General features: G+C 39.6%; 1 protein-coding gene across 1 annotated transcript in view; it reads left to right on the forward strand.

Moving 5' to 3' along the window:
- PPP3R1 (protein phosphatase 3 regulatory subunit B, alpha) overlaps nucleotides 1-7,165 on the forward strand; it is a 63,554-nt gene extending 56,389 nt beyond the window's left edge. The window contains exons 5-6 of the mRNA XM_021087426.1: nucleotides 1,686-1,870; nucleotides 5,030-7,165. Coding sequence (XP_020943085.1) covers nucleotides 1,686-1,870; nucleotides 5,030-5,077 — 233 coding nt within the window. The 3' untranslated portion in view covers nucleotides 5,078-7,165. The remainder of the gene's footprint in view (nucleotides 1-1,685; nucleotides 1,871-5,029) is intronic.

Here is an 8,345-nt window from a genome sequence, read left to right on the forward strand (position 1 = left end):
TCCCATACTGCATTGTAACCTCCTTTTAAAATATTCTAAAAGATGTCTTTTATTCTAGACCTTTAGTAGACATAACAGAAATTTTACATTCTGAAGAAGCCTTGGACATTTGCAACTAGTATTTTTTAATGATGTGTCAGTGTTGCTTTTGGATAGAAGGAAAATAGAATTTCTTTCTGAAAATAACCACATGAACTCTGTCTTGGAGGGTTTTTTGTTTTAATTAAAGTGTAGTTGATACAAGTTACAGGTGTACAATATATAATGATTCACACTTTTTAAAGGTTGTACTCCATTTATAGTTTCGATAGAATTTTGGCATGAAAGTGAGAATAAATGATCTTGGACTTTCTTCTTTTTTTTTTTTTTTTTGGCTGCACCTAGGACATGCAAAAGTTTCTAGGCCAGGGGATCGAACCTTTACCACAGCAGACGACAATGCTAAACCTTTAACCTGCTGCTGCACAAGAGAACTCCAAAATGCTCTTAATGTGATTTGGTTAACTACATTTACACTCCCTGTATTCAGAAATATTTAGCTGGACGTTCACCGTTTCGGTTTATGTACCCCGCCTCTGTTATAGTGAATGATAACCTTTTTAGCTCTTAGAGCTGAAATCTTCAGCTCTTAATTAGAGAGATGCTGTAGTCATTAACAGTTCTCAGGGAAACAGGATATATGCAGACATCCTTTGCAAGTGAACTCTTGATATAAATGAGAATGGTAATAGCAGTTGCTATCTTTGTATATTATCTCATTCAGTACTTTAAAGAATTTGGGAGGTGTTAGTAGCCCCAATTTTACAACCTTTTTTTTTTTTGCCTGTACTTCCCAGGCCAGGGATCCAACTCACACCACAGGAATGATAATATCAGGTCCTTAATCTGCTGTGCCACATGTGAACTTCCATAGCCCCATTTTTTTTTTTTTTTTTTCGCCCCTGGCTGCTCCACAGCATATGGAGCTCCTGGGCCAGGGATCAGATCCGGGCCACAGCCTTGAACTAAGCCACAGCTGCAGCAATGCTAGATCCTTAACCCACTGTGCCAGGCTGGGATCAAACCCACGTCCCAGTGCTCCCAAGACACTGCTGATCCTGTCACGCCACAGTGGAAGCTCCCATGGCCCCAATTTTGTATGTGCAGCAAATGAAGCTTAGGAAGGTTAAATAACTTACTTCTAGGCTACACTAATTGGCCCAGGCAGTCTTGATTTCCTATCCCATATACTCTCGCTCTTTTTTTTTTTGCTTTTTAGGGCCGAGGGCCGCACCTGTGGCATATGGAAGTTTGACCCTTGGGGGCTAGGGTTCAAATGGAGCTGCCACTTCCTGCCTATGCCACAGCCACAGCATCGTGGGATCTGAGCCGTGCCTGCAGCCTACACCACAGCTCATGGCAGTGCTGGATCCCTGACCCCTCTGAGTGAGACCAGGGATCGAATCTGCATCCTCATGGGTACTAGTCAGATTTGTTTCTGCTGCGTCACAACGAGAACTCCTCTCTAGCCCATATACTCTTAACCAGCAGTTTTCATTTAAAGATAACAAACATGTCTATGTAGGAAGGGGCCGTCCTCATAGTCAGAATTTTAAATGTTTGGCAACTGTTTTCTTTGTCACTGAACATATTCCTTTGTGATTACCTTAATAATTGCCATTGATTGTCCTTATTCTTTTTTTTAGTTGCTTTCCGTATCTATGACATGGATAAGGATGGCTATATTTCCAATGGGGAACTCTTCCAGGTGTTGAAGATGATGGTGGGGAACAATCTGAAAGATACACAGTTACAGCAGATCGTAGACAAAACCATAATAAATGCAGATAAGGATGGAGATGGAAGAATATCTTTTGAAGAATTCTGTGCTGTAAGTACCAAAGAGCTGATTCTTCATTAGTTAACGTTTCACAAAAACATTTTAAAAATCACTTAATAAAGAATTCCTTACAGTATTCTGCCCTAGAAATTTCTGTTTGGTTTTGCTTAATTGCTCCTTATTCAGAGTTTTTGCAATGTTCTTTGTTTTAATTGTTAATAATTGCTATTCTCAGGAATCCAGTATTCTCAGCGATTGTCTAATAAGATGCCGCTAATAATTTTTACTTATTGATAGCCTCCCAAATAAAGAACTAGGTTATTTGAAAATTCTTTTGTGGGAAATAATGTGTTCTTAGTTTCAGCTAGGAATCCCAGGGCTTGCCTTCCTGTGGACAGCAGAAATGGAGTCCCTGTACATCTTAAACTTAGCAGCTAGGCAATAGCTCAATGTTCTGAGCTATTGATGGGTAGTTCTGGTGATCTGGGGTAGCGGTTTACTGCTTCTCTTCTTTACTCCTACCCCTAAAGCAGGATCCGAACTTTTGGATGTGTTATAAGCAGCTTTAGCTGCAAGCTAGAGATATTGGAGAATCCAGAGGAGAGGCAATGATAACGAAAAACTTAAAATTTTCATTCATGACTGGATGCTTCTCTAGACGATTTTCCTCCTCTTTTACATTATTTATTTAGACCACACAAGGGAAAACAAATGACTTTGGTTGTGTGTTATGTAAGGACTTAAGTAACTACTTTGGTATTTAAACAGTTCACATTATCTTTTAAGTAGCTTCCTTCATTTCAAGGGAATATTCTGTTTGCATTTTGTTTCAAAAAGTAGGGTGGCGCTCTAATTGAAGACGAGGTGCGGTCTTTTGAAAGAGTTAGATAGGCTTGAGACTGAGTTGGTAGTGGCGCCATAGATAGTAGCCACTGCCTGTAGTTCAAAAGAAGAGAAAAAAAGAAATTCCAGTCCTTTGAAGGGAACAAAACAAGAATGAGAGACTCTTGGCTGGAATGCTGTGGAAGGGATGTTTATAAGTGAAAACTACTTGCAATTTTGAAATATAAAATATATCTTAAAATTACATGAAAATTGGTCTCTTGCAGCCTGGGAAGGGCCAAGGTGGGAAGAAGGAATCCCCAGATGGTCTTGCAGGCAGGCCCTGACTTGCCTGGGGCCTCTTTCTCAGTAATGACCAGACTGGGAATCACTCCCTACTGGCCCAGGAAGAAATTGATAAAACCCCCACATTTACCTTGGAGGAAATCAATAGGATTATGAGGTTAATGCCAGAGCAGGCTTAGTGACAGTTGCCAAATAATTGATTCCAGGAAGACACGGCTGAAGTTAAGTGAGGCCTAATAAATAAACTTCACCAGTTTGGAAAGTGAAGAACTTCAGAAAATGCAGGGATGTGTGGGGGTCAGGCCTCTGGACTCCCTTCTGTCCTCTCCTTCAAAAGATTAAGAAAAAAATTACATGTAAATCACTTACATTGGAAGGATATTAAAATACATCTTTAGGTATAGAAATGATGCTGTTTGTACTAAAGATATAAGCTGAGCTTTGAGGTTTTTTTCCCACCATGTGTGATTGCTTTAGTTGTATTCTTGGAGGGCGTAGTTCAAGAAGGAAGGAAATGTTTATTTTGCATTTTAAACCAGTTTCTAAAAACTTTTATCAAGCTCATAATTTGAGTTCTTACTAAGACTTCTTAAGCTGTAACAGTGAAAGAAAATGGACAAGTTATTTTATTTTTATTTTTTGCTTTTTAGGGCCACACCCGCTGCATATGGAAGTTACCAGGCTGAGGGTTAAATCGGAGCTGCAGCTGCTGGCCTTTGCCACAGCTCACAGCAATGCTGGATCCTTAACCCACTGTGTGAGGCCAGGGATTGAACCCTCATCCTCTGGATACTGGTCAGGTTCGCTACTGCTGAGCCATGATGGGAACTCCCTGGACAAGTTACTTTAAAAGATCACACACTACATTCCTACTTTAAGATTTTCAAATGAGTTCCCTTGTGGTGCAGTGGCTTAAGGATCTGGTGGTGTCACTGTAGCAGCTTGGGTCACTGTCTGGGGTGCAGGTTCAATTCCTGGCCCAGCAACTTCCACATGCCTTGGGCACAGCACCCCCCTCCAAAAAAAATTTCAGAGTACTTTACCATACGCAGATATTAGATATGATAGTGACAGGATTAAAGTTGGTGGATTGAACATGTATTTATTTTTGCTTCCTCTCAAAACTCCACTGAAATCAAATGGATTAAAAAGAAAAGGTTATTAACCCACAAGAACCAAGTGAACAGTGGAGAGGATGGTAACTAGATTGGGTGCAACTTATAAAGTTGAATGGTTAACTAATTTATCAGATAGGAGGAAAAATTCTAAGCAGGATAGCAAACTTCTGTTTTCATAACAGGGCTTGTAGAACTAGCTGGCTGTTTAAGCTTTATTTTTCAAATTTAAAAATAAAGTTTAAAATAAATCAGATGCAGCTACATGCAACAGCATGGATTAATCTCACAAACATGATGTTGTGTATGTGAATTATACTTAATAAAACCTATCCTCCAAATAAAATACAAGTAATAACATTCTCCAGTTGCCATGTCAGTGCTCACTGAGATGTCTCTAACAGCTCTACATGTGTTCGACTCCAGGGGAAAGAAACGTGCAAAAATGTTATTCAGCTGTGCCTTTTGATACTTTCTAAGAACAGACTGACATTGAAGCCCAGATTTGGTTTTTAACAACTTTTATGGTAACATCCGATTAGCATTTAATTTTCAGCTACTAAAGGCTGTGTCAAAAGAACCAGTGAAAGAGTAGGCCAGATCCTGCCTGCAGCCTGTTTTTATTTTTGAGCCAAAAAAAAAAAAGTTTTTTATGTTTTAAAGTGTTGTTTTTTAAAAAAAAGATGGAAGAAGAAAATTCAAGAGAAACTATGTGGCCTACACAACTTAAAATGTTTACTACTTGGCCCTTGATAGAAAATGTTGCCAGCCCTTGTGCTAGAGCACAAAAAAATGCCTGTTGCCCTGGGAGAGAGAGAAGCCATGGAAATTCGTGCGAGCGTTGGGGAGTAAAAACACAACAGCTTCTAGAAATGGCTAAAGCAGTATGTTTTTTAGACTCTGGTTTTAGAAGATGCAAAGAGGAGTCCCACGAACACAGTCAAGATTGCCTTGTTCTCTGTTGCAGGTTGTAGGCGGCTTAGATATCCACAAAAAGATGGTGGTAGACGTGTGACTCTCCTTTAAAGAGCACCACCCAACACTTTTGCTTTCTTCTCCATCTCTGAAGATCTGCTCAAGACGTCCAGCAATGCTCTCTGTGTATTTAAATGGAAGTATTTTTCTCTGTGAAGCCACATTTTCCAACATGAGCCTCATGAAGCCAACTAAGTGTTATTGAACTCTTATTCTCTCAATAACTCAGTGTAGCACTTTAAAGTCTGAAGGACAGCAGCATGAAAAGAGCATATCAATGTGGTGAAGAAAGGGAAGGGGTTGGCTTTTTAATTTATTTTTCTTCATCTTTTATAACAAGAAAGTATCTATATATACATATGTAAATATTTATATATAGATATATGTAGCTTTCTATATGTGTAGTAGGTTGGCTTTAATTTAATATACTTGATTCTGAAACAAAATGATAGAATACAAAAGTGCCAAGCAGAACATTCAACATCCTTACTTTTATTTCACACAGTTTTATGTATAGATCAAAGATTGTACAATTCAAGCCGGGTGTTAGGCCAGCTGTTCTCCTTTTCCTGTGCTTTCTCCTTTGAGAGATTGACAAAGCATTTGTTAACATCTTATTATTTACCTTGATTACATTTTTGTAACAAAGGAGTTTGTAGCTTTATACCTATGATAGATTTCTGGGGACTGTGTCTCATTGCTGAGCAGTTTTTCCCACATCTGCTTGAGGAGAAAGTGTAGTTCAGAGCTGCCGCCAAGAGCTCGTGCTTGCTTTCAGTGACTGCACAGAGCTTATGGCCACTTCATTCTGTCACTTCACAGCTAGGAGTGTTACATTTCATTAGATGTCCCCGAGTAAGTGTCAAGCTAGTTGCGATTCTATTTGTGAAGGACAGAAGCCATTTAAGGCGGTCCTGACTTCTCTTAGACATAATGCAGAGTTCCTGCGATGATCACGTAACTGCTTAGGGTTATCCATTTATTTGTTTCATTACATGGGTGGTAAACTGTCATTAAACTTATGTTTGAACCATAAACTTCCCTTCTGTGTTTCAAAAACCTTGCAACTAATCTAGAAACTGGTGATAGTTAATGTGCATGTATGTATCTATACACCCACATACACTACGACTTACATGGGAGAAACCTTACAAATCCATATGCCACAGATGAGCAAAATTATATCCAAATTTATACTTCTTAAATTTCTCTACTGCAAGGCATAGAGAGTGCATGATGGTTTTCTTGATTTGCCCGTATAGGTGATGGGTAATTTAATAAATTTGTGTGATATAAAAGTAGTGTACCATGTTCCACCACTTGATATTATCCCTTCCCTTTTCTGCAAAGGTACTATTGGCTGGAAGCAAACATTCTGGTTAGCTTTGTAGGACTGTAGTCTTTCCCTACATAGTTTTTCTAGAAAACTGGTTTTCTCATCTTGAGTGGGAAAGGGCAGGTCAAATCAGTGAAAGAATCTCAAATTGGGCACACGCGCCTGCCATCGCTGTTCCTTCAACTGAGTGCTGCACGCCATGGGCTCTGTCTGTGAGAGAAATCCCGGTGCTTGGTGTCCTTGCATGACATGGAGTTTTGCATGTAGATCGATTTAAAATGTACCTCTTGTTTACATAATTTGCATAATTTTAAAACATAATGTTGCCAAACTTTGGAAATGTTAATGTTCAAACTGAAAATCTCCACTACATGTAACTTTCTTCCTCTGGATCAGTACGTGGCTTATAATCCCAGCCAGTGGTTTGATCTGTTCCAGTGTCAACTGCCATGTGCTCTGCTTCAAGGGGGGAGCTAGTCTTTTGTGAATTTTTTGTACATAAGTATTTGTTACAAATATTTTAGCAAATGCTTTCTATTTCTCTTGCTTGTGCATATCTTGGCTGGCGTTACAGAAAATAGTGCAAACATTATTTCCTTACTGGGTAATGAGGGCTTTTTCTTTTTTTCTTTTTTTTTTCTTTTTTTTTTTTTTTTTAGAGTGTGTGGGAGGGTTGGGGGAGGGATGGATTATGTTGAATGTTTAGTTTTTCTTCTGCATGAAACATCATGTTGTGGGATCTTTAGAAAACTTCATACTGTATGAATAAGAAAATAAAATATTTGGAACTTAGTTGAGTGTATTCACAGTGGTCTTTAGGCTTCCCCAGCCATTAGTCTTTTTTCATTCATTTGGATTTTTAAACACCTCTGTTAAGTTGATGCTCGATCCTTGACCGTAAGCCATAAGTGAAAGTAAGTCTGCTTTAACTCTGGGTGAAAACATAAGTCATCCTCATGACTTGCAGAGTCCGGTCTCCATTCTTGCTCTGCTTCCAGCTGCCTTGGCCTCCTTGTGCTTCCAGGAGCCTTTGTTGGGCTTTCCTCTGTTGGCCTTTGCACTGTCTCTTCCCCCACAGGCTGTCCCACAGCAAATGCTTCCAGGGTGGTTCAGTTCTGTCCTGGCTCAGCAGGAACTCTCCTGGCTGCCCGTTTAAACACCCTCGCACCCTGACCTACCCGGCTGTCTTCCTCCATAGCATTTCACCTCTTCTGACATGATTAACTTAAGTGTTTGATATTTGTCTGCCCCAGTTATTGAAATGAAATGAATGAAAGCCCCCTCCGCCCACCCCCCAGGAATTTCTATCCCTCGTTCACTTATACACTTGGTTATCTAGAATTTGCTCTTAGTGTTTACTCAGTACATGAGACACCTTGTTTATATTAGTTGTTAATACTACATTCAGTATTTTCTCACTCTTCACAAAAGGCAAAAATTTGTATTATTTTGAGACTTTTATTCATGCAACAACTTTGTAGGGTTCCTACTCCTTGTCTAGCATTGTAATAAGCACTTGAGATTTTTGTGAGAGGTAAAGGATGTGCCTGACCCAGATGAATTTTGAGCTTTTGGTGTTTATATTCAGAACACCTGCACTGTCAGGTGTGCGCCTGTTATGAGCTATTATGCACTGGATTCTTTGGCTCTTCAGGCTATCCTACTATTCTAGGAGTATGGGTTAGTTAACTCTAAACCAATAGATACATTTAAGCCCTAGGTTTTTCTCTTTAAATTTTTTTTCTGTTTGTCTTTTTATGGGTGCACCTGAGGCTTATGGAAGTTCCTGACAGGGACTGAATCCAAGCTGCAGCTGTGGCAACGCCAGATCCTTTAACCCATTGTGCTGGGTCAGAGAGCAAACCTGTACCTCTACAGCAACCTGGCCCACTGCAGTTGGATTCTTAACCCGCTGTGCCATTACAGGAGCTCCTAGTTCTAATGGTCTTAAAGAGTAGAAAAGATGACTTAA

The sequence above is a fragment of the Sus scrofa genome, chromosome 3 (assembly GCF_000003025.6).
Source record: "Sus scrofa isolate TJ Tabasco breed Duroc chromosome 3, Sscrofa11.1, whole genome shotgun sequence".
Classification (NCBI taxonomy): Eukaryota; Metazoa; Chordata; class Mammalia; order Artiodactyla; family Suidae; genus Sus; species Sus scrofa.